Here is a 24,009-nt window from a genome sequence, read left to right on the forward strand (position 1 = left end):
GACAACTGTCTACAAACCAGGAAGCAGGCCATCACCAGACTCTGAAGCTGCCAGTGCCTTCCCTTAAACTTCCCAGCCTCTCAAAACGTGAGAAACAAATGTCTGATGTTTATAAGCCTTGCGATCTCTGGCTTTCTGTTATAGCAGCCTGAAGCACCAAGTCATCACAGAGCGATCTGATATTGGGTTGAGGAACCTGAAGCACCACAAGGATCTCAGTCACCCAAGACAGACTCCACTACACGCATCATTCATTCACTTATTCATTCATTCATTCATTGTTTCTCATCGGCATGCACCAGCGCCAGGCACCACACTGACACACACGTCAGATGACCTCACAGAATTTGCCATTTATGGGAGGGGGTAGATGTGAGAGCTTGCAATCAAAAAGCACAAGGCACCAAAGAGAGGACCAAAGGCATTTCAAACTGGTCACGGTAGTCAGGGAAGGCTTGCCTGAGCCACTGGCTCTTTGTGGAGACCAGGAGAAGACAGGGAAGAGGTAGGAGGACACCAGGCTTGATGCAGCTGGGAAACCAGCTGTGAGAATGGGTGGCTGGGAGGGAATGAGGCTGGGGCAGCGGGCGGGAACATGAGGGCTGACCCCAAGTCTGGATAAAGTCTGGACCTTTCTCAGAAGCCACTGGAGATCTGGGGCACTGCTGGAAAGGAAAAGATCTGAGGACTGTTCAGAAGGTGACATTGACAGCCCAGTAACACATCACTTTGGTTCACTCTACTCGATAAGACAGGAAACTGGGTGGAGAGACTAGGAGAGAAAAGAAAAGGTCAACAGCAGGGGTTGAAACAAAAGGGTTATCTGGCCCATCATCCCATCATCAGAAAGTTAAATGGTAGGATACTGCATCCCCAAGGGGGTGCAGTTGGGTCTCACTACCCTCAGGCCACTGCCTACAGTTCTACAAAGCAGAAATGACCTTCACAGCTTGGTAACATTGAGGGTCAACTCATACTCACCCATGGAGATGGGTTCTGGCATTACTTTGACTAGACCATAAAAAAAAAAAAAAAAAGATAATTCTTGTGCTGATACCGACATTATCATGCATCAGTGTAACAGGGTACTAATTTTAATCTACACAAAAATCACAGGAATTTCATGCTGAAAGGAACTTTAAATATCATCTGAATATTTGTGAATTTTTCCAGTATGTTCATAGATGCTTTCATGTATAATTTATTTCCTATTAACATGTATGTTTGGTGTCCTCTAAATAAATTGCTTTTCATGGGCTAACATATGTATATTGCCTTGTAGGTCCCTCTCATTCCCCCCGAACCCCAGTGGGATACACACACACACACACACACACACACACACATATGCACGGACAAGAGTGTATCCAGCAGGTGCTCAACCAACACTGTTAGCTGACTGACTAACTTACACAGCACAAAGCCTGCCTCTAAACCGCAGAGTCAAAGCCAAAAAGTCAAAAGAAGGATCGAGGCCGCATTTAAAAGAATCTGGCAAACAGGGAGCCTGGGTGGTATAGTCGGTTAAGTGTCCCACTCTTGGTTTCAGCTCCGGTTGTGATCGCAAGGTCATGAAATCGAGCCGCACATCCAGCCCCATGCTCAGTGCAAAGTCTGAGATTCTCTCTACCTCTTCCTCTGCCCCTCCCACTGAGGCACTGTCGCTCCCCTCTCTCTCTCTAAAATAAATTTTAAAATCTTTTAAAACTATATTAAAAGAATCTGGTAAAAAACATAGGGTAGAGAGGAGGAGAATTATCGAAGACTCCTTCCACTGGCTCATCCAAGAATGGGAACAGAAAAAGCTGGAAGGAGCCAGAACCCGTGGCCCCAGCCCCTCCCCATGAAGAGAAGGCAATTCTGTCTTCCACAGGGGAAAAGTGGAACATGGCATATTTCTGGTTAAAAGGTCGGGGGAGGGGGGCGGGAATGAATATATAAATGAGTATATTAAGCAAAATGAGAAGTTTTGCAATTTTAGAAGGAAAGTAGGTTTCTTAGATGACAGCAGAAACCACTTCCAGATTTTTCTTTTCTCTGATCCATCAATGTTGCCCTAGCCATCAACCAAGTTCACACAGTCCAGACATTTTGGATTGAATCAACATCATTTTGGATTGAATAAACATGTTAGCACCCTCATTCTTCAAAATGCAGAGGCTATATATCTAAGATTAAACCTGTAGAAACCAACCCCTAGATGTCATTGTTGCTGCTGAAATATCAAATCTTTGAGTCTTTGAAATTTTAAATCTGAAGAGATAGCAGTGTTAATCTGAATAAGCCACTTAAATAATGCAAATTCAATTCACTTTCAATTTTTCAAAGCCAAGTCCAAAGTCTTCTGGACTTCTTAACCAAAATGTAACTAAATCTTAGGGTGTTAGCACGCATTCCGTTGCCAAGAAAATCCGCGTTTAGGAAAAATAGGCTTAAAACCCACGTAGTCATATGTGACATGACTAACTGGGCTCACATCAACTTCTACAACTGAGAAGCTGATTTTAGAGTAGCTGGATGATTCTGGCCTCTTCTTTTCTGTGTGTCCCCCGACTTCTGTGCCTGACTCTGTCATCAGTGCTGGAGCCAAGAGCTGTCTGTGCTTCCCACCGAGGGCGCACTGAATGAACAGAGATGCTCACTGGCCCTCCACCTCACACCCAATTTCAAATTAGCCTCAAATGCGACATGCTCTTCGTTTAGTGTCCCTTGTCTCAATCTCTCCCTCCCATTAAGTATCCTTCCAACCTGAACCTTTGCAATAATAATACATATTGTTTACTAATCATTTCCTAGAGGCCAGGGGCATCAGGGTTTCCTATACATTCTGTCCCTAAATCTTTTCAACAACTCTGTGAGATAGGTGTCACTATCCCCATTTTACAGATGAAGTAACAGAAGCACAGAGAGGTTAAGTAACTTGCCCTAGCTCACATAGCTAATGAACAGTTAATAGATTTTGAGCTCAGGGTGAAACCCAGGGTATAGCCTGGATTCTGAGGGCTTCTCCGAGACCAGCTCTCAGGTCCCTAACTGGATGCCATGTTTCTTCTCTCTCCCAAGCCCTGGGTTCCCAATCTGATGCGGGATCTTCCCAAAAGACAGCTTTCAAGCTGCTCCTCAAATAAAACCCATGCCTAGGAGTGCGTCTGCTGAATGAAATCACTTTTTCATTCAATCAATGAATGTGTATTGAGTGTACCTATGTTCCAAGCCCTATTCTAAGCCAGGGGGGAATATCAATGAACAAGACTAACAAGCTCCCTGGGCTCTTGGAACTCATTCTCCACCAGGGTAGACAGATGGTAAGGCAGGGATTACATATGTAATTAATGACCACAGAGCTCAGTCCACAAAGATGTGTGAAATAAGACAAACAGAGCCCCGAACACAGGGCCCTGGCCCAGGAAGGCCCTCGGCAGATGCTCGATGCCTGTCTGTGCCTGGGCCAGCCCCAGCCCCAGGGTGACATTCTAGCCAGAGCTCAGCCTGCTCCCCACCACAAGCCCCCCATGCCAGGCAGAGCTGCCTCCACGACCCAGAGAGACGCCCTGTGCCCATTCCCACTTGGCACCTCCATTCGTGTTGGTCCATTTCCTTACACATACCAAGCAAATCTGTTCAGAAACTTAGCTCGGGCCACTTTTTCCTCACATCAGCTGGTCACCAGGGCTCTCCTTCCATGTGCCAAGAGATCCTTCCAGATGCAAGAGAGAGTGAATGACATGCAAGTCTTGCTACCTGCTCAGGGAGCCCCACTTGTGCCTGATCCTGGACGTGCCATTTCCAACTCACAACAGATTACCACTGGGCCCTGCCAACCTTATGACTTGCTGGAGCTTCGTGGCCAGAAAGGGCATAAAAATCCGCAGCATGGATGACCCCCGGGAGCCACACACATTTTCCCTCTCCTTTCTCGCTCATGTTTCTTTGTCAATGAAAGAAGCCTCCTAGAGGGTCTAAAACTAAACAATGCCTTTTAGGCTTGGTTCTTCCCTCGGAGCTGGGAGACCCCAGGAGGGAGACGACTTGCTATCTATGGGTGTCCATTTATGGACGTCTTCAGGAAGCAAGAAGTGGAGCTCCCGGCCAGCTAATGATGCTGCCACTGGCCTCCTATCCTAGTCTATCACCTCAAGAAGAGCTGTCAAAATAACAAACGACACATTTTTAGGTCGCCGGATTACCCCTTAGCCAGGCCCTCTTGGTTTGATTAGCAGTTACTTTTCCTCTTAGCGTCCTTCTTATCTTCTTCTCCTTCTTTTCATTTTCTTCCCCTGCCCCTCTCATCAATAAAGGTCACTGCGTTAAGGAAACCGCCTCTCCGAGAAGAATTTAACAGTATCCTATTATAATCACCTCGTCCGCTCAGAAGCAGGTGGTATTACCTGTCAACGGGGTTTTGGACATTGCAAATAGCCGCTGCCCACCTCGGCTGAGGCTCCCGGCCAGATAAAGTGACCAAAGGAGACAGCCCTCCGGAGGCCTCAGAATCTCATTTTCATTCCCGTTGTGGGAAAGAGACTGACTTTATTGACAAAGACGACTGAAAATTGCTTGAGCGTTCCAATAACCAGTCTGCGTTGAAGCAGAGAGACAGTCTGGCGGAGGCGAGCTCCCTGCTCCGCGGCAGCTCGGCTGAGCCACACTGCGCTGCGCACCAGCCTGCGCATATGCAGACCAGACTGGAAGGAGCCTCCCGACGTCCTCAGAAGCAGCCCCTCTCCACCTCCACTCCCAGCCGGCTGCTGCCTTTCCTGGATCCCAACCATAAATCAACATGAATTCAGGGAATCTCTGCCAGAAACCAAATTCGTGTAGGCCGATTCAGGGACCCAGAGGTCGGACCTGGGTTAGCCTGACAAGGCTCGTGTCCCCCTTCCCACTGGAGGGCTCTGGGGCTTGAATGCACCTTCCAGGGAAGCCACTAGATGTCCCCACTGTGGATTCCTGTCCTTATTCCCAGGGCCCGCCTAGAAGCCAGTACCAGGGATTAAGGGAAGTCTATACAGAATTCCATCACTACCTGGATGGCAGGGCTGCCTTAGATGCTAGGACGGTCTGAGCTCCTCGGCAGGCTTCTTCTAAACTAGTCGGTGGCTCAGACCCCAAACACCTGAGCTGGAAGTAAGTATGAGCGATATTAGCTGGAGTAGCCCCTAACTCTCACAACAGCTGCTCTTCCTCCAATCTGTCCTAGCCATCACCGGTCACTGGGTATCCTTCTGGCTTATTCAGGTCCTCGGTAAGAAATAAATTAATATGTGTGTCTCGTAGCACCAGAGATTTTAGATGTCAATGTGCTGCGGAAATAATGTAGGTCTGTGGCTTTTAGCAGAGAATGAATGACAGATGGATAATTTATGATGATTCTCGAGATCTGAACTGTAATTATGAAGTATTTCTAGGTGTATATTCAGTATGCAAAGTGTAAGGAACCTAGAGCTAATGTTAATTTATTACTGACAGCTGTATATATAATAATATATCATGTCTTTTAATCTTAGATTCCTTCTGACTTACATCAAGCAATCCTTTCATTCATTAATAAAATCAAGCCTTGCCATTATTCTTAACGATGAAGTCCCATTTTGAATCTGGAGGACTCCTATAATTAAACTCTTTACTTCCATATACCAGACATCTGAAGCTCAAAAAAAAAAAAAAAAAAAAAAAGATAAATTGAACTTCTTGTTTTACAGACAGGATGAAAAAACATCAGAAAGATGGAGCCCACCTGCTCACAGTCCCACTGGAGCTAAACAGAAAGTCAGGGGAAATGTTTGTGTTTATCTTCTCAGTTCACACCACTACTCTCTTTTTTTTTTCCTCCTTTTAGTTATAACACCCCCCCCCCACCGCCTCCTGCCACCCCTCTACCATCTTTCCTTTTTTTGAGGCAGTATATTCAAAGGATATGTTTTTAAAGGTCAAGATAAAAATTACAACTAAAAGAAATACAGGCTAACATGTCTCCTCCAATTTTCTGTGCTGTGCCAAAGACTTACACGATTAATCCTGTCAAAAGAAATCTAATCTAATCTTATTACACCAAAGACAAGGTGTCCTTTATAAGTATCATGGCTGGGAACAAGTTGGTGTTCTCTAGTTTCGACTGGTTCAACGCCTCATTCAGTTTACAACCAGTCATCACCTTGGCAACTTACTCGCTGCACTGCCCTTAGCATTCTCAAAATTTAAACAGCGTTCTTGTTGAAGTCGTCCAGCGCAGGCCACGTATTATCAAACACCCTGGTCATTTTAGAAGATATAGACCCATGATACTTGTAGAAGCAAAATCTTTAAGCTCCTCCACTAATTAATTATCACAAAGTGGAATGATGAGATACGTGGAGATAGGGATCCAGTTATCCCGGCCATCTCTCATCTGGAGACAGAATCAGATTCCAGAGTAGGTGCGAGAGAACTGAGTAAGCAAGTTTCCTATCTGTAACACTAAATCTTACTATGATCGGTTAATTAAATCATGACAAATAACATTCTGTGGCAAGTGGAAGGTGCTCAGCAGAGTTTGGTGAGATGACCACAAGTTCAGTGGTTCAAAGACATTCACTACATCTGAGTGTCTTTGCACTTCTGACTTAAAAATGTTTACTGTAGGGGCGCCTGACTGGCTCAGTGGGTTAAAGCCTCTGCCTTTGGCTCAGGTCACGGTCTCAGGGTCCTGGGATCGAGCCCCGCATCGGGCTCTCTGCTCAGCAGGGAGTCTGCTTCCCTTCCTCTCTCTGCCTGCCTCTCTGCCTACTTGTGATCTCTCTCTCTGTCAAATAAGTAAATCTTTCAAAAAAAATGTTTACTGTACAGGAGCTCTCGTACAGGAAAGAAAAATACTGAGGTTTTGCTCCAGTGGCTTTTTGAAGTTGCTAATGTTTTCCTATCAGTTCTGTGTCTTACACCTTCTCTGTCTTCAGGAATGAAGGTTCTAATTCATTAACATTGCTATCTGACTGGTTTCTTTCTATTGGTTCTGCCTCTTCCCATTACATCCGTGTGGGGAGGAAGAATATCAGTCAGCAGGAGCCATGCTATGCTGCAGTAACAAACAGCCCCAAGGGTTGGTGACTTCCTCACCCTACATATCCACTGTGGGACAGCTGGAGGCTCAGCTCTCTGTTGCTATGCTAAGATGGAGGCTGACAAGGTGGCCACCATTTTGAACACTGCCAGTCATCAAGTTAGCAGGGAAAACGGTACCCTGGAAGCAACTGCACTGACAACTAAATGCTCCCAGGATAGAGGTGACACTCCTACCACGAGCCAGCATCCATCACAGGCCACACCTCTGAGCCAGGAAGAGGGCCACAAAGTTCTACCTAACCTTGTCCTATAAGAGGGACATCGAAAAATAATTGGTGTATTCCAGAAAAGATGACCACAGAAACTTCAGACAGATACACGTATCTTCTCTTGTTGAGAAGTCTTATTTTCTCTAGATCACAATTTCCCCACTTTGTTTTTGCCCTCTTCCCTGATCAAATAATTCTCTGACTTCTGTCCACTTTTGGATTCATGGATGTTAGTTATTTCTAAAGGAAATTTTCTCTTCAGATAGTTATAAACTAGGATTATTCGTACAGATCAAGAAAAGGAAAGAAATTTGCACACTAATTGTTCTCCCTTTCTCCTCTTCATATATTTCTGGTTTTCCTTATTTTTTTCCTTTTCCCCTTCCACGGTCATCTCCTGCTTAATCTCTTTTATCAAAAAAAAAAAAAAAAAACTGCCCAACACTTTATTTTTCCTTCTTCTTAGCTATTTGGTCCAATTGTCAAAGGAGTCTTGTAGATTAGCAGAACTCTCAAACGTTCCTGGTTTCCCAACCCTGCCAATTCAGGCGAATTTGTATCCTGAGATACAGTGAGGAGAATTACTGACCTGTCTAAACAGAGCCCAAGTTTTGCTAGGTATTTCTCCCACTTGAAAATTGAGACCCCAGCCAACTGCAAAGACTTCTAATACATCTGGAAGTCCCCAAGGGCTATCTCAATGAACAAGTCCAATCCATTGCCGTGACGGGAATCTTAGGTGTGCTCCCTTCCTAATGCTCCTAGCCAACCTACTGAGTCCAGACCAAAACACCCTGCTATGTAGCTCCTAATGTACCAAAACAGTCCCGCATTCTCTGTGAAGTTGGATGAAATGCTTCAGTCCCTTTGTATTTTACTTTTTTCGCAGGGGAACCAAAACAAGACTGCTTATAACCCCGGTGTGTATGTCACTAATAAAAACAGAGCCAAATGACAAACACCATGATGCCCGCAGAAGGACTGAGGTCGTGTGACTCCGTGGAGCTACCACGTCAGGCCATAACCCCTAGGATGAATTCTTGCCCTGGAAATCTTCTCTCAAGCAAATAGATTACCCAGGGCTAGCCCTGCCCCTCACCAGTCACACCTGAAGTCCAGCCACAAACCCAGCTAGGACCTCTCCATTTTAGCCAAGAACGCCACAAAAAGCATAGCCCCACAAGCGCAGGAACAAATTCATATGCACAGGGTTGAAGAGTGCCTGTGATCATGGTGAAAAGCCAACTAGGGAGGAGATGGAGTGATGAAGCTAGCAGCAGAGTGGGGCGACGTGGGGAGACACACCGACTTTTTGGCCCAGGCAACCACTGAGAGGACAACGTAGACGCCTTTGGAGGCCGACGCCCCAGACCCAAACCCACCCAGGACCGGGAGTACCCCGAGCAGCCAAAATACCTTCTCCGCGCCGGCCCAGCCGGAACGCCCCAGGATGCCCGTGGGCGGGGCCTGCGCATCGCCCCGCCCCGCGGCCCGCCACTCGGGTCACCTGACCTGCCCGAGGCTCACGTGATCCGTCCCCAGCGCCGCCATTTTGGAGCTCCGGATAAGGAGGGGAAAAGCGGGGGAAAAGAGGGAAAAGAGCTGGGAGAGAGGTGGGCAAGGACGAGGGCGAGGGCACGGCCGGGCTCCTGGCCGGCCAAAGGAGGCTCGCGGAAGCAGCAGCCGCCGCCCGACCGCAGGTACCGCGCCCCGGGGCCGCCCCTCCGCCCGCAGGTAGCGCCGCCGCCGGCCATGTGCGTCCTCCCCTCAGGCCTCTACCGGCGCCCGCTTCCTCTTCAGCTGGACGACACCGCCCGGTGCTCGCCACATGCCCTAAGTTCCGCGTTCTCTTCCAGTGCTCTTCGCCGCCCACAGCAAGGCCAGCGGAGACCCCGGGCTTGCCCTGCCGCGGGGGGTGGGGGGGGAAACTGCCGCTCTCTGCATACTGTCACCAGCCTGGTCTGCAGGCGGGCCTTCAAGGCGTTCCTTGCTTCCTTCCCCCCAGCAGATGTGAAACCGCTTAGGGCAGCCGCGATAAAGCTCACGACGGTGTCCTCACCGCATCTCTTGATTACTTTTCTCAGGCCCCATCGCCCCAGCCCTTTAGCCAATTCTTGGTATAGAAAAAGCTAGTGCAGAAAATCCTAGCCTTCTGCCCTTATTACGAACCTTGTCGGTGAAGTGGTGTCCCCAGAGATCACTGAGATCAGCTTTTAAAAAAAGCTCCCACCTTTTAAGACCTGCGGGCATCCGGAGTGAATGGTTTGTGTGGAAGGCCTGGATGATTAATTAGGCGGAGGCCATCATCCCAACCCGTAGGCGATCTTTTTAGTTACTGCGGTGGGCTGTAATTTACTATCAGTCTGCATCTCTTTTATCAGGCAATTACTGGATTTATCACCTCCCTGAGCTTGTACTTTCTTCAGTACTCTGCTTTGACTCAGTGTATGCGATGCGTTATTGATTAAAAGAGAAAGCCTGGCCCTTCATTCCTTTACCTCACTAACTCGTTTAAAATTAACTTCAGGGGAGGACCAAAGACGTGCTTTCTGCCCTGGCAACGAACTATTTACTTAACCATAATCGATAAGATAGCTGCATTCTAGGAGAAACGGACAGGCATTATTCGATTTTTGAGATTAAGTCTAGTTGGTATAAGAAACAGTAGCAAGGACCAGGGCAGGAAACTGCATTAGAAGATATATAGGTCAATCTGTCCTCTCTTTTCATACCCAATGTGCTTGCAGAACTGTTTGAAGTTTGCAGAATCATCCTTTAGATTGTATTTTTGGTTAAGATTAAAATAGCAGTATACAATTTATAGATTTTTATTCATTAGAAAGGTATCAATAAAACCAATAGTATTTTGAGTCAACTAGTTAAATTCTGAGCTAAAACAAAATACACAATTATTGGGAGAAGTTTCCAGGGCAGTTTTTTTCCCAAACTTGTGCAAAATCATAGTCTACTTGTTAGGGAAATTTTGTAAATTTACATCACATGGTTAGATTGCATGAACATTCCTCTGAATTTCTTTTTCACATAGAATATTGGGAAATTTTTCACTGCCAAAAGAAATCATTACTTTGTTTCACCAAGAAAATGAAATGTTTGATACTATATACTTTCATTCTTGGCCACAGCTGAATTCTGAAGATTGATCCAAGGGACTGTGTTAATTTCAGGAATTGATTTGAAAGACATTGGCTCTGCCACTTGACAGCCATGTAACCTTGGGTAAGTCACTTAAACCATACTGAGTGTTTCCTTATTTGTAAAGTTGTGTAACACCCACCTGGCCTGATCCAGAGTGTTACTAAGATCAAACAGGCTAACATGTTTGATATAGCCTTGCTCTGAGGCTGTTACTCTTTTCAGTATTGATTCTTATACATATATGTTCTCACTGAGATGTAAGAGGGAAATTGGTGTATTAAGAAAGGGGATTTAGAATCAGATAGGTCTGGATTCCAATTCTTAAGCCAGTTATTACTTTACATCTGTGAGCCTCAGATTCCTTGAGTGCAAAAAGAGGCTACTGTTATCAGAAATAACACGAATACACACGTCTGCATAGGCACTGCCCCCTGGATGGTAAGCACTTCAAGGACAAGGATTTCTTCTTACTTATTTTTGTAGTCTCCAGTACTGTGCTTGGCGCATTATAGGTGCTTAATAAATGTTAAATCTTAATATTGGTTAATGTTAGTTAGGCCTTATGTCTTCGCCATGGCTGCCAAATTAGAATATTCTCTCAGGCTAGATGCCAACTAAGAAATTTTAGATTAAGAAATTCATGTACTTGTGATATTGATATTGTTTTTTTCTTAGTGGCAATTAATCACATTAAGCTAAGGAGATTTTAATTCAAATAAATTATAGCTGACAGTAAGATAAATCTATAAATGTGTAAGCAATCTCAAGGTAATTTTTTATAGACAGTTCATAATTTAGGAACATGAAAGTTCATCCAGTACCAGTCTCTTGTTTTACATCTGAGGAATCTGAATAAAACCCACAGAAACAGTGACTTGCCTAAGGTCACACAGCTGGTTGAGGGTACTCTAGAAGAGGAACTTCTGCCTTTTGACTGGAGCAAAATGTTTTGTATTTTAGGATTATGATAATGTAGAAGAATGGGAAATTGGTCATTACTTCACACAATCTTTATTTGGGAAAGAACAAATTGTAAGTCTGAAAGAAAAAGTTCTTTATAAAATAGCAAACTGCCTTTGTACACACACAGAAAATTATAGCCTTTCTCCAGTTCCCCTCAGGCCCACAAGAATTGTTCAACTTGATTTTACTTATGATAACCATATGCTATAACTGAAAGGAACTAATTAGATGTACAAAGAAACCAAGTAGTAAATTATAAGGAAAGAAAGACAACAGAAATAATTTGGTTCTTTTCTTGGGAAAGACATTAATTACAAGCTTAGGCTGTGGAATACAGGTCTCCCCCACTTCAGTTTGCTTTCTGCCATTTCGCTTTTATGAAGGATCTACAAAAGTACCTATTTTCTCTAACTGAAAGAAATCCAAAGATTTCACTTCTACAAAAAAAAAAAAAGGATGAAAACCAAAAGTAGTTTTTAATCTTTGTTTTGCAGCAAGCCATTAATAGAGGCAGCAGTTACCCCCGGCAGCAAGAGTGGCCCCACCAAGCTCCTTCCCTGCCCGAGAATTGTATTCAGCATCTCAGCATCAAGGCACCAGAGCTTTGAACTGTGTCTGTGAGCATCTGTGCTTTATCTTGATCTGTTTTGTGCATTCGTTAGCAAGGTGTGTTCTCAGGTATCAGAAAAGCCTAAGAGGTTACTTTTGGTTTGGGGAACACGCAAAACTTCTTCCATATAATTTAAGGGTCATTCCTTCTTCACTTGATATCATTTTGGCTTCTAAAAGATCTCGTAGGAAATTTCTACTTTCAGGTAGCTGGGCAAACCTGTCCTGTCGTCTAGGAAAAATTTGAGACTGAGTGGAAGGATTGTAGAACTTTTCTGGCTTGGGATGCAATTTATATTTATTTATTTGTAACAGTTTGGTATATTTTGTCTAATGTTATGTCTAAAGATTCCAAACAAGGAGCTCCCTACTTTACTGATGCCTCTAGTCTTTCCTCTTTCTGTAAATCTTCCTATTCAGCCATATTGGTCTTTTCCCTAACCAGATAATTAGATAGCAGGTTTATTCTTGTTTATGAAAATATAATAATGTTATGGCTGTTTTCCTTGTCAATCTTACCCTTGTGTTAACAGAATTCCAAAAGAGCAACTGAAGCACTCTAATTAGGATAATTCAAGGAGGATGTATTTACAAAGATACTCTTAATAAAGATGTAGGACTTCATAAAGATGTAGGCAAACTACAGGGATAATGCAGTTATCTGATGCTAGCAGTGTCAGGAGAAGGAAGAGTTACCAGAAGCAGGAAAGTCTTGCAGAGCCCCCTGCCTGGAGAGAATGGCCTTCCATTGAACATGGCCAATCCAAGGTGACCTAGAGGGAGGGAACCAAGGACATGAATACCCTGGTCTCACTCTGCTGCGTCCCTCTGATCTCCTGTCGTGGCTCCCCACGGGCAACCAGGAACCAGAGGGCATAGGAGTCTAATGATGTAATACCTCCTGAGGCAGAGAACAGAGTGGAGGAAAGGAGACACTGAGCCCAGAGGGACAGATGGTTGACATCTGGCACAGCCGTCTTTTAGAATACAGTGTACCTCCCACCTCTTCATAAAGCTTTTCCTTACCTTCCTAGACCAAAACTAGCTTTTCAGTTTTTATTAGGGTTTGGTCATTAGCTGTTGCCTTCTGACTATTTTATCATGTGTACTGTTTCATTATTTAAAAGCTGTTCATTTTCTTTTAACTTCTAAATATGTTTGTCCTATCCAGTCAACTCAGTTTTAAACCATGAGTACTGTGATTTTTTTTTCCATAATCATGTTTTGTTTAATGCCTTGCATATAACAGCTTTTCCTACAGCTTTTTATTATGAAAAGTTTTAAACATGTACGCAGTAGAAAGAACAGTGAGGAATTCCTGGGTACTCATCACTCAACTTCAGTTACAAAATCTGCCATTCCTACTTCATCCCGCCCTCCACCCACCCCTTTAACCGTCGTCATTTTTTAAAGTTTCATTTACATTGATCTGTTGAAGGTCATGGATAGTATGACGTGTTCATAATCCATGTTGTCATCATCACTGAGCCACTGGGATTGTATTTGTACTCCTTTTCATCTCTTCCCCCCCCCCCCCAAATTTTACTTCACTTGACATGGAATCCCATATATATGTGCACATTGGTGGCCCAAAGTGAAATTTTTGTGAAAATTTAAAGGATTGGCCTTAAGGTCAGCTTAACTCCCTCTTTGTGTATACTTTATCATGAACTCTGTTTATCTAACCTTTTCTAACAGAGACTTTTGTTTAATGAGACGAGACTTGTACGATTCTGCCATGCAGACTCAAACTGGTTTTTCAGGTGTTTCGTGATGTATTTTATGTTGTCATATCTGTTTTATAGCTGCCATTTCTGTACTTATCCCCAAATGTATGCAGCCTCTAAAATGAGGTACTTACATAAATGTTCAGGGAAAATTGGAGCATCTGCTGCAAATTTCCATTAGCTCTTAATGCCTGAGCAGACACCGCTTCTAAAATCGGAATGTTTTGTCAGTTTCTTTTGTATTAGTCTTTTTCTTCAGATAAAATGAACTCCTCCTCCTCTTCATTTTACTTTCTTTTTAAGGTTACACACTGAAATATCCACAGGGAGCAATTTGCACTGCTCTCTTTCCTATTCTGTCATTAAGTAGAAGAGGGATAACATGAATCACCTTTGTAACCCTGTGGGTATGCAAAGTCTGTTGAGCCAATAGTCACTTGTCAACTTGCAGACTATCAATCAGCCTACATGGATGTCACATTTCATTGAGAAGGACACCTTAGGTCTACAGTAGACCACCAGATCTTGTGCAAGAAATGAAATGTCCAAGGATTCCTGTTACTAACAATTACTTAGCTAATTTGCATTTAATAATTGAACCGAAAGACAAAAAAAGCCTTGAGTGACCTTAGCCAAAGGCAGTCGTCCAACCAACTGAGCCACCCAGGCGCCCGCCTTGAGTGACCTTAAAGGGAAATCAGTAGTCACAGAAAGAGCTACAGTGCCCTTTGGCCTAAAAATGTGAAATTGTCAGGCAGTAAGGTAACTGACGAAGTCACAAAGGATTTTCCCAGAGAAATTTTTCCCATACTGATCCCTTCGTTAGTGACTTAAGATTTTATAGGGATTTAAAAATATTACTCTTCCTACTTGAGAAAGATGGAAAGGGACTCCATAGCCTTTTGAGAGGTAATGCCCTCGGGTTGTTTAAGGGAGAGAGTAGCTAAAGGGCCAGCCATCTGAGCTGGGGTAGCAGTCACTGTTGTAATGGCTATGGAATGCGTTCCTTGCCACGAATGCAGTTGGACATGGAGAAGAAAAGAAAACTGATCACATTGGACAGACTATCAGGGAAGGAGGGAAGTAGTACTAAAGAAACCGAGTGTAAAATGTTTGCATTTTTGCCTGATGTGGACCTAGATATAGAAAGTTTGTGTGCCAGAAAGAGCAGAAAAATCAGAGGAAAAGCCATTACTGTTGCCAAGAGTAGATATGGGAGGACTGGCACTGCAGCTGGTCAGAGCACTGGTAGGGTCTAGCAGGAGTTAGATCTGATCTTGGCAGGGCTGAAGGGCCCGCCCTTCCGTGTTGATTCAGCCACCTGAGGGGAGAGAAGCCATTATTCACCTCCTAAAATAAGAATTCAGAGCCTGTAACTGGAGTTTAAGAATAGTATGGTCTTTGGTCTATAGCTGGTGCCACTAAAAATTTTGCTGGCATTTATTGAATGTTGTGAGTAAGACTCCAGAATGCACCTAAAATGTGGAAAAACAAAACTTGTTGCTGGAAAAAAGCCTAAACTGAAAAATGTGATCCAAGTCAACAAATTAATCTCACTTTGAGCCAAAGGAAATGTTTGAAATGAAAGTACTGCCAGGAAATAGAGGATTCAAGATCTAGGCGGAAAGATATTGTGAGTATTTTTTGTTTTGTAACTTCCTTGGCTGTAGTGCATTGCTAGAACTTACAGAGAACCCCTTTTAAGGGCTTTGAATATGTAGACCTGAAACACCAGTTGTTTTCCTTCTCTGATGCCCCTCTCCCTTTCAGGGAAAAAAAAAAAGAAAAGAATGAAGAACATACATGCATATGAGTAGTAGTTGACCACTAATACGGCTTCTAGGAAAAAACCACAGCATGGTTTGTGGTTTATCTTCAGGAAGATAAATCGAAGGAAGTAAAAGAAGGAACTAGATCATTGCTTTTATGTAGTTTCGTTTGCATAGTACTTCTGAAAATTTACTCTGCCCTTTACAAGAGGTTCACAGCTGTATTTTCATAATTCCAAAGATCTGGGGAGGAAAAACTGTATGGTTTTAATAATAAAATTATAATTATATTTGTTGTAAGAAGTTGTCTCCCAAGAATTGTGTCAATCATGTATTGGCCTTACAGAATAGTATTTTGTAGTAGCTTGAGGTGGTTCCACATGCCCTGGGAATGCCTGTGTTTTTTCAGTCAAGGAATAGGAGTCCTGTTTTTTGTCATTGGGCAAAAGAGAGAGGTACTGATTGGACCCAGCTAGATGTCTAGGGGAAAGAAAGTGAAGAAAAAGGAGTTTCAAATTGTTAAAGTTATTTCCAAAGAAAGAAATCGATGGAAAGATCATCATCAGTCTTGATAGGGAACGGCACTCCAAAGAGAAGTTGTGAACAGTTTAAGTCTCTGTTGGGCATACCCAGGTATACTGATACGGAGCTCCCAGGTTAGAGAATACAGAGATTAGCTTAAACTCTAAGATTAGTTTCAATTTCCTGTAATTACATACCTGGGTTACCTATAATCTGGTTATTTCTTTCTGTTGTATGTTATCCTTTCTAGATATGGAAGAAAGCAGCAGTGTTGCCATGTTGGTGCCAGATATTGGAGAACAAGAGGCTCTGTTGACTGCTGAAACTGTCATCAGTTCATCATTGGAAATTGATGAACAAAGAAAAGTTAAAACAGATCCATTAATCCATGTTATCCAGAAGTTAAGCAAGATAGTAGAACATGAAAAGTCACAAAAATGTCTCTTAATTGGGAAGAAACGCTCACGTTCCAGTACTGCAGCACACTCTCTTGAAGCCCAAGAACTTTGCGAGATTCCAGCTAAAGTAACCCAGTCACCTGCTGCCGAGATTAGAAAGACTGAGATGTCACAGATACACTTCACCCCTGGCTCTCTTGCCCAGAATGATGGGAAGGCTATGTCTTACCAGTGTAGCCTTTGCAAGTTTCTGTCGTCATCGTTTTCTGTGTTAAAAGATCATATCAAGCAGCATGGTCACCAGAATGAAGTGATTCTGATGTGCTCGGAGTGCCACATCACATCTAAAAGCCAAGAGGAACTTGAAGCTCACGTGGTAAATGACCATGAAAATGATGCCAACAGTCGCACTCAACCCAAAGCCCTACAGTGTATAAGCCCCTCCAACTCTTTGTCTCAGAGACCCGCAGAAAGAAAGAATGAAACCACTTCTGATACCGCCATGAGTGTGGACAGTCTGCAAGCTCACCCCGCCCAAAATGTACCCGTGACAGAGATGGGTAAGAGGAAGTGGTATGCATATGAACAGTACGGCATGTACCGCTGCTTGTTCTGTAGTTACACCTGTGGCCAGCAGAGAATGTTGAAAACACATGCTTGGAAGCATGCCGGGGAGGTCGATTGCTCCTATCCAATTTTCGAAAATGAAAATGAGCCCCTAGGCTTGCTGGACTCCTCAGTGGCTGCTGAGCCTGGTGGGCTGGACGCAGTAGTCATTGCTATTGGAGACAATGAACTGAGTATCCACAATGGGCCTTCAGTACAAGTACAGATTTGCAGCTCAGAAACATTATCCTCTTCATCTCCTTTGGAACAGAGTGTGGAAGGGGGAGTTCATCTAGGTCAGTCGGTTACTCTTGACCCTAACGAGGAAGAAATGCTGGAGGTGATTTCTGATGTGGAGGAGAATCTGATAGCCGACAGTCTGCTTTCATCTGCACAGAAAATCATTAGTAGCAGCCCAAACAAAAAAGGCCACGTTAACGTGATAGTGGAGCGTCTCCCGAGTGCGGAAGAAACTCTTCCACAGAAGCATTTCCTCATGAATGCTGAAATCGAAGAGGGCAAAAACCTGAACCCAACAGAATCCCAGATCGGGTGTGAAGGAAGAGATGAAGTTTATCGAGCTGATAAATGTACTGTTGATATTGGGGGGCTGATCATAGGCTGGAGCAGTCCAGAGAAGAAAGACAGTGAGTTAATAAACAAAGGACTGGCTGCTGATGAGAACGCCCCACCAGGCCGAAGGAGAACAAATTCTGAGTCTCTCAGACTACACTCGTTAGCCGCAGAAGCCCTCGTCACAATGCCCATACGAGCTGCAGAGCTGACGAGAGCCAACCTCGGGCACTATGGGAACATAAACCTTCTAGATCCAGACACCGGACAAAGGCAAGTAGATAGCACATTGGCGGCATACTCTAAAATGATGTCACCACTCAAAAACTCCGCAGATGGATTAGCAACTTTTAACCAAAGCAACTCGACATTGGTAGCACTCCCGGAGGGTAGGCAGGAATTGTCTGATGGGCAAGTTAAGACAGGCATCAGCATGTCCTTACTGACTGTCATTGAAAAGCTGAGGGAAAGGACAGACCAAAATGCTTCAGATGACGACATTTTGAAGGAGTTGCAGGACAACGCCCAGTGCCAACCAAACAGCGAGGCGAGCCTATCGGGAAGCAGCGTGGTGGAGTACATCCCCAATGCTGATCGGCCCTACCGCTGCCGCCTGTGTCACTACGCCAGCGGGAACAAGGGCTACATCAAGCAGCACTTGCGAGTCCATCGGCAGAGACAGCCGTATCAGTGTCCTATCTGTGAGCACATAGCTGACAACAGCAAAGATCTGGAAAACCACATGATCAACCACTGTAAAACAAGAATATACCAGTGCAAGCAGTGCGAAGAGTCTTTTCATTATAAGGTAAGCATTGGTTCAGGAAGTCATTCAGAGAACCTTCAAATTTTTAGAGTCAGGAGGAAGCTTGGTAGAGAGAGCCCAACCACCTCATTTTATAGATAAGGAAACTGAGACCTAGGGAAGTTGGATAATTTGCCCAGAGGATCCCGACTGAATTAGTATTAAAATTGGGATTGAAATCTAGGTCATCAGAATTTCTGGTGTAGGATTGTTTTCCCTGCCGACCGCCTCCTTAACAGTTTCTGTGTTTACTGCTTTAGTTTTAGTGTGGATATCTTTTTTTAAATGTGTTGATTTTAAATTGCAGGGTAATTACAAGGGAATGTACGGTGGAGGGACGTACACAAATTTGATTTACACAAATGTAATCCTACATCATCAGCGCAAAAAAATAGCTATTTTTCATCTTCCATAGCCCCAAAATGTAGGTCATTCACTTGAGCTACACAACCAGCCAGTAGTGATCTGTGTCATTGCAGGAGGGAAAATAAGCTGTTTTGGACTTAATGAAAGATAGTCAAGTGGAAACAGAGCCACATGTGTTGTTTTATGGGCAGTTTAAGGGACTTTCAAGGACTATTTTGACTGATTTTCGTCTTACATGCTACCTTAAAACCAACAACTAGCATGAGATACTGTTTCTGTAAAGGAAACTGGATTGACTCATTACTTTCAAACTTTCCTTCTCTCGTGTTTCAGTTGACTGTTCGGTGGGAGGAAAGTGTGCTTAAAGGGTAGCTAGGATGTAGGCTTTTTCTCTCAGATTCCCCAGAGTTGGAGGTCTAGCTCAGGAATAAAAAAGTCTTTGAGTCTGAGATTTCACTACCTACTTGGGTTGCCCTCATGAAAATCCGAAGTGGTCTCAGGCTACCAGACAAGCAGTGCATCCAGATGGGCAGCAAAAGCAGGTTCCCGAAGTTCCTTTGGCTCCTGCACTCTCGATTGTGGAGGTGGGGGAAGAAGATCCCGTGGAGGAACGGTTCCATTTAGGTCTCTCTGGCACATTTAGTTGATACTGAAAGAAAAATTACCAGGAGTCCAGCAAAACAATTGCTGTTTGGATTTATTTTTATGAAAGCATTGGGTTATTCTGAGTGCTCTGCTCTTTCCTCTGCTGGCAGGCCAGTGTGTAAGTAAGTATGCACGTGCCGTGCGTAAGCAGGGGGTGGCAGGGGATTCCTCTCGGAAAAGGCACGAAGAGCTGCCATTTTGATGGACTGTGATTTCCCTAGAGTATTTCTTTCCATAAACTGTCAAATAAGTCAGGTAATCTTTTAGCACATTTGATTTTAAAATACTGATAATGTGTTTTAGGTACTAGGCCATGAAAGCAATTAACTGCTTCTCCAGTCTCTGAGTAACAGTGCAGGTGTATTTATTGAATGTGAATATTTCTCAATTTTTTTAGAGTCAGCTGAGGAACCATGAGAGAGAGCAACACAGTCTTCCAGATACCTTGTCAGTAGCAACTTCTAATGAGTCAAGGATTGCCGGTGATACAGCTGATGGAAAATGTATTCAGGAAGGTATCCGTGCATTTTTTTTTTTTTTTTTTTAGTCCAGGCTGCATGAGTAGTATAGGAAGTTTTCTTAAAAAGCTTAGTTGTCATGTGGGTTAATTTCAGGACTAAAGCTGCCTATATTCTCTCTTTTCATACTGCGGAGTGAATCTTAACCTGTGTTCCTGAGGTATTGAATGAAACACTGTATTAGTAAGTATTCGGCTTCAACACTGTAGGTAAATAATAGGTTGAAATTTATGCTGTCCTGTCAGAGCCAATCCCAGCATAAACCCTTGGGTGACATACCAGCAAGCTGGGGAAGCTTTTGCGAACGGCAGGCTCTCACCTCAAACTTTAAGTGAGGCTTCCTGCTGAGATCTTATTCTTATCCAAGTATGGCTGCCAGATTTCATCTGCATTATTCAAAAAAAAAAAACCACGCACAAGATCTTTTTATGCACTAGTTAGGTACTAGTTGGCCGAGTTTCTGCTAATAGGAATATTAGAATCAAAAGATTTAATTAGAGTTCCATGAAAAGGCGGATGCCACATCCGGAGAATTAGGGATAAAGCGTAATAAACCGTGCTTCCTTGCATCAGCTCTCTTAAATTGATATACTTTAAGTGTCTCAAGTGCTGTACGTAGTGTTTATGGGAAATAAAACATATTGGGGTGACTTTCCTTTTTAGATTTCCCAAGAATTAAAGTTAGAAACAACTGCAGAGTAAAATGTTTTACCGTAATGTTTCATTAAATTATACCCCAGAAAGCATAACTGATTCAAGAATGTTTCTGAAAGAACTGATTTTGACACCACTGTAGCACCAAAATTCCCTTGTCAAACAGATGTCATCCCTGTAAAACTATCCAAAACAAAAGGAGTTTATGACATAGCATCTGTTTCTGCAATAGATGGCTGAGCTAAAACAGTTTTGTTTCCTTTTTACAAAATAGCCCTAAATGCCTCCTTTTATTTTAATTCATTATGTTTCCATATTCCCCTTTAAAGGAGACATTAAAACATTTGATGTTGTTGGACCATAAATCCCTAATGAAGGAATAAAGTAAATACTACTCAGTGGCACCACCTGCGGTTAATACTAGTGGTGGAATGGCTTTTCTAGCACCATCTTCCAAAGCAGTAGTTTATAAAACTGTCCAAATGGGTTAACAAATTAGAACTCACAATTTTAATAAAAAAGATTAAAATGTCAGCTCAAAATTCGTAACCAGTTTGAGCTTTACGGTGATAGCATCTGTCCACCATATCCCCGTTTTACAGCATCTTTTCTTAGTGCATTCTGCTATTTCTTGGGGTTAAATGTATGGATTTAAACTGCTTGCCATGTCTGTTTTTCTCTCACTTCATTCCATTTTTCTTCTCTGTGGTAATAGTAAAACGCTTCAGATGACTGATAATCTCCTGCATACTTAAATGTTGACACTTTATTAATTCAATATTAAATCTTCGGAAATCTGGTTGTCAGGCCAAGAAACAAAGTGTTTTGCTCACAAAGAAGGTCAAAGAAATTCATGCCTTGCTAGAACTTCTTTAGCCACTTAATAAAATTAATGAACAAGTTGGGGGATGTGTGCCTCAGTCGTCCCCAGCCTCTGCCTCTCCCCACTCTTATGGGGTTATGTTATAACCTACGTTATATAGGACATGTTTTTGACTCTGAGACCCAGTGTAATGGTGTTTCAGACATTCTTTCTGCCAAAAGGCATGGAGTGCCCATCCTGAGCTTGCTGCCAGCAGTCCAGTGAAGGCATCCAGTGCCTGTACAGACTGCAGCCGGGGAGGAAGACAGAACTGTACTGACAGGGGTGTCAGCTAACGTCACAGGTGCTCTCTTAGAGCCATGGGCAAAGCACTTTCATATGGTGCTCCTTCGTGAAATTTAATTAAATTGTTCCTTATTGCAAACATAAAATTCGCAAAGTTTGGAAATTCGGCATAAACAGAAAACACAGATCTCTGCCCTCAGGGGAGTCTACAGCTAGGGACAGGTCAAGAGATCCGACACAAACATGCAGGTGGCACGCAGACTGCTGTGAAGGAAGAATAGAGGGTTCTCTGCTTTCTGAGTAAACCATGCTGGGAGGTTCTAGAATTTCCATTTTGTAGATGAGAAAACTGAGTCCTCACCAGATAAAATGCTTTTGCCCATGATCACCCTGGTACTAGGTGGAAGAGCAAGGACAAAGCCTAGAGTTTTGAACTTTTAAATCTAATATTGTTTCTACTGGGAACAGTTGCTTGAAGTAGCACGGGCTCTCATTCTGTGCTATATTAAGTTTTTCCATCTGTCATTTTTATTAGTTGTCATTGATCTGTACTATTTCTCACACAAAACCATTATCCAATATTTCACACTTCATTTTTTCAGGGTTTTTTTTTTTTTAAACTGAATTTGGAACAGTGCCACTTATAATCAAGTCCAAGTTTTTAACCTACCAACTAAGAGTAATACTTAAATTATAATTATGATTAGTGTGTATATTAATGTTGTAGACTTACACCAGGAAATTAGGACATTTTGTTCTGCCTGGCAAAAGTAGTTACAGGCAAAAGAAAATTTCAATTTTAGAAAGCTTAAATTTAACTTAAGGATTTTCTTTGTTGAAATTTCAGCGTGGGTTTCTTTTGTGCCAGCAGTTTTACGATTCTGTACTGTGCTAGTGTTCTACCTAAGCTTCCTTCCTGTTCTGGCTTATTCTCCAGCTTTCCATGCTTGCTTTGTTTCTGAATATAAAGCAGTCAGGCTGTGAATGGCCTGCAGATTTTGTGCTTACAGAAGAGTAAAGAGAGTGTTGAATATCTTCAGGAACAGTTTTACATGATCAAGGCATCCAGCTTGTTTTGTCTCCGGCTTACCCTGATTAAAACTACCCAGCCCTGTTGCTGCAGAGTGAGGGTGGTAACATGGCCTCTTTTCCACTGGATCCATGTGTTCTGGATTCCAGAGAGTGGCACACTCACATTAGTGATGACACTTATCCTTGTCACCTGTCGGTTTGCTGGGTATGATTATATGATATTATTTAGCACTGAATAATTCGTGCTGATTTTTTCCTTCCGTTGTTGCACTGATAGCTGGCTTTCAGTTGTAAAAAAGGAAACCCGCAGGGTAAAAAAAGCTTTAGTCTTTTTATCTAGAGTTTGTTATATATGCCTTGCGGCATACTGTGTAATGTTGTATTAGAGTATGAAATCACAACTTGTTGGCAAATCAGTGTTTCCTTAAGACAGTGTATCCAGTATTAGTTAGACCACCTTTCAGATCAGCAGTGTATCTCTGGTTAATTCAGCTGCTGCACAGTCAGCAGGGCAGCTGGCATCAAGTTTATTACATTCTAGCATTTTGTACAAGGTAATGCATAAACTAACCCAATGTATTTGTGTTTACAGGTCAGATGATGTTCAGCTTATATCTGCTGATAGTCTAGTTGCAGGAGAACCTGGAAAGCCGTGTTCAAACTTGTTAATTTTAATAAATGGGAAAGCCTTGATTGAAATATTAATACTGTGTGTTACAAATATTCAGTTACAGTGGAAACTGTGTCATTTGTATCTAATCAGTGCATTTCGCTAAAGCTCTCCAATCCCTTGTCTAGGGACTAAGTCTTCAGTCCAGAAACAGTATAGATGTGATGTGTGCGATTATACAAGTACAACATACGTTGGAGTCAGAAACCACAGACGAATCCATAACTCTGACAAGCCATACAGGTAAGTGTGATGATCCTCAAGTTTTAATGCTTGTATTAGAATATTTTACAGTAAAGAAAAAAATAGAATTAAAGATTCATAACACCTGTTTAAACACAAGGTAGGTACAAAGAAACTCACTACTGGTGAGTGTTGTCTAGTTTGTTAAGAAATATGAACTTTAAGCTTTTGTCTTAGGACAACAGCATTTCATCTAGTTGAAATAGAGGAAGGTATCTACATCTGTCATTTTGATGTTCTCAGTTTCATGTGGGTATAAATTACCATAGTAATCTTCAGTGCTTTGAGTACATTTCGGTAATTTGGAGGTTTAACTGCTCCATATTCCAACAAAAGAT

General features: G+C 43.0%; 2 protein-coding genes across 7 annotated transcripts in view; one reads left to right on the plus strand and one right to left on the minus strand.

The window, feature by feature from the left end:
- LOC131817628 (uncharacterized) overlaps positions 1–9,061 on the minus strand; it is a 135,974-nt gene extending 126,913 nt beyond the window's left edge. The window contains exons 1-2 of the mRNA XM_059151174.1: positions 8,933–9,061; positions 8,724–8,804 (exon numbers count right to left, since the gene is read on the minus strand). Coding sequence (XP_059007157.1) covers positions 8,724–8,804; positions 8,933–9,061 — 210 coding nt within the window. The remainder of the gene's footprint in view (positions 1–8,723; positions 8,805–8,932) is intronic.
- The window catches only part of ZNF507 (zinc finger protein 507), a 40,441-nt gene continuing 25,272 nt past the window's right edge, over positions 8,841–24,009 (plus strand). Inside the window, exons 1-6 of one of the 6 annotated variants that reach the window (XM_059151692.1) lie at positions 8,841–9,007; positions 10,451–10,544; positions 11,921–12,092; positions 16,304–18,438; positions 19,844–19,961; positions 23,557–23,671. In XM_059151692.1, the coding sequence (XP_059007675.1) occupies positions 16,306–18,438; positions 19,844–19,961; positions 23,557–23,671 (2,366 nt within the window). In that variant the 5' untranslated portion in view covers positions 8,841–9,007; positions 10,451–10,544; positions 11,921–12,092; positions 16,304–16,305. Of the gene's footprint in view, positions 9,008–10,450; positions 10,545–11,920; positions 12,093–14,462; positions 15,396–16,303; positions 18,439–19,843; positions 19,962–23,556; positions 23,672–24,009 lie in introns of those variants that run through there. The other 5 variants (XM_059151691.1, XM_059151693.1, XM_059151694.1 and 2 more) reach the window with 5 other exon arrangements.

This window comes from Mustela lutreola, chromosome 16, assembly GCF_030435805.1.
Source record: "Mustela lutreola isolate mMusLut2 chromosome 16, mMusLut2.pri, whole genome shotgun sequence".
NCBI lineage: Eukaryota > Metazoa > Chordata > Mammalia > Carnivora > Mustelidae > Mustela > Mustela lutreola.